We start from the raw sequence: 2,180 nt of genomic DNA, 5'->3' as shown, positions 1-2,180 counted from the left end.
TGACAAAAAGTGGTGTTTCAGGGAGAAAAGTAATTTAAAAAAGGGACCTCATTTACGTGAATAGACTAACGAAAAGTGTTGGAGGGATGAAAAAAAAAGTATTTGAACGAGAAAACTCCGAAAACGAAGGATATAAAAATGTGTTGGGGATAAGAAAGGCGTTAGAGACAAGAGATGCCTCTGCAGGAGAAGGATAATATTCAGTCCGGTGGAGGTCAATGGAGCTGAAGTCTAGTGTTTGTATGGGGCTTGAAGAACCGCAGGTGGTCACAGGAATGAGGAAGAAGTAATTGATTTAAGAGAGAGAGAGAGAGGAGAGAGAGAGAGAGAGAGAGAGAGAGAGAGAGAGAGAGAGAGAGAGAGAGAGAGAGAATCTTATATAAAAGATATAATTATATGAGAGGAAATTATCTCTTATATGAGACAAAATATTTTTACATGAAAATGTATAAGAAATTACGATTATGCGTGAGAGAGAGAGAGAGAGAGAGAGAGAGAGAGAGAGAGAGAGAGAGAGAGAGAGAGAGAATTGTGTATATCCACATAAATATGAGATTATTTTTTACTAATCATTAGGCATTACCTGACGAGAGAGAGAGAGAGAGAGAGAGAGGTGCATATCGACATAAAAAAAAGATAACTCGCAACCAAGATCTTGAGAGAAACAGACTGAGGGTAGATCTAGACTCTTTCTAGAGTAGCGTTGAGAGTGAGTCATACAGATACCCTCGGTTGCCGTCTACGAGTATCACACACTCAGGTGGCTTCTCATGGCGGGCAGGAAACCACCATTTACATTTTAGATGGCCAACGGGAAATGTGGGCGGGGATTTTTTACAAACAATAAAAAACCGAAGGATATAAACGTCTAAGCCAAAAATCAAGGGTGCGAGCGTTTATATTATAGGAAACAGAGGTTAGCCAGGATATATCCCCTTTATAATGAAGAGCAAGTTTTTGGATATATATATATATATATATATATATATATATATATATATATAATATATATATATATATATATAATATATATATATATATATATATATATATATAATATATATATATATATATATATATATATATATATATATATAATATATATATATAATATATATATAATATATATATATATATATATTATATATATATATATATATATATATATATATATATATATATATATATATATTATATACATATATATATGTATGTATATAATATATATATGTATGTATATAATATATATATATATATATATATATATATATATATATATATATATATATATATATATATATATGTCATTATGGGTATTGTGAAAAATTAGAAAATGCTCTCATGTCCTTGTGGGTATAACAATGAAATAGGACTTTAACTAACGGCTTCAACTCGGTGGTTAGTGTCCCAGTAACTTGGAGGTGGTTAATTAATATACATACATACATACTAGTGTACCCGAGCAGTCAAATATGACGTATAAATATTTACATTGATATGCAAGCAGATTCAACCCTTCCCAACCCCTCTCTTTTACTTAACTACAACCCGCCGGTTCGGCAATTTATGGGAGATTGTGGTTTCCGAGTGTACCTCTCGGGGTAGGCCCCTCTCACCAGGTTGTGACTATTCTCTCTCCCACCTATATGCGGGATGGGGGAAGAGACCAAGTAATCGTGTGCCTTGCAATGCCGCTGAGCGGGACTGAAATGTCTTTTGAAGTTCTCCTTAGGAGAGTTATGCCCCTTACACCATGATGTTGGATAAAACTACTTTTACTCTAAATGGCTTCAGGTAGCGAATGTGTTTTTCCCTATACATCATAAAGCCATTCAACATTTCGAAAGTCATTTCCTTTGGATATGAGCTGGTTGTGATTATTTAAAAATGTAGAAATTCCAACTGGAAATGTGGCAAAATTTAGGAAAATCACACTGAAATACAAGGTTAAAAATATGGGGAAATTCGAACTGAAAAAAAAAAAAACCTGTTTATTTGTGGCATATACTACGGAGATCATTTTTGCTATTAAGCCAAAAACTAATGGAAAAGAGAAATATGGACGATAAGAATCCTATTTGAATTTGAGTGATATGAATATACAGCATAATTAGGTAATCAATCAGGCTCATGGTATTAGCCTATTTCAGTTTCCAACCAATTTGATAATTAAGTAGGCC

At 33.0% G+C, this 2,180-nt stretch overlaps 1 protein-coding gene across 1 annotated transcript in view; it reads right to left on the bottom strand.

The window, feature by feature from the left end:
* LOC137647858 (shootin-1-like) overlaps positions 1–1,839 on the bottom strand; it is a 70,376-nt gene extending 68,537 nt beyond the window's left edge. Inside the window, exon 1 of the mRNA XM_068380813.1 lies at positions 1,751–1,839. Coding sequence (XP_068236914.1) covers positions 1,751–1,839 — 89 coding nt within the window. The remainder of the gene's footprint in view (positions 1–1,750) is intronic.
* Between the last annotated feature and the right edge of the window lie 341 nt (positions 1,840–2,180).

The sequence above is a fragment of the Palaemon carinicauda genome, chromosome 10, assembly GCF_036898095.1.
Source record: "Palaemon carinicauda isolate YSFRI2023 chromosome 10, ASM3689809v2, whole genome shotgun sequence".
NCBI lineage: Eukaryota > Metazoa > Arthropoda > Malacostraca > Decapoda > Palaemonidae > Palaemon > Palaemon carinicauda.
Note: the sequence above shows the minus strand (reverse complement) of the source record. Positions and strands in the feature narration are given on the sequence as shown.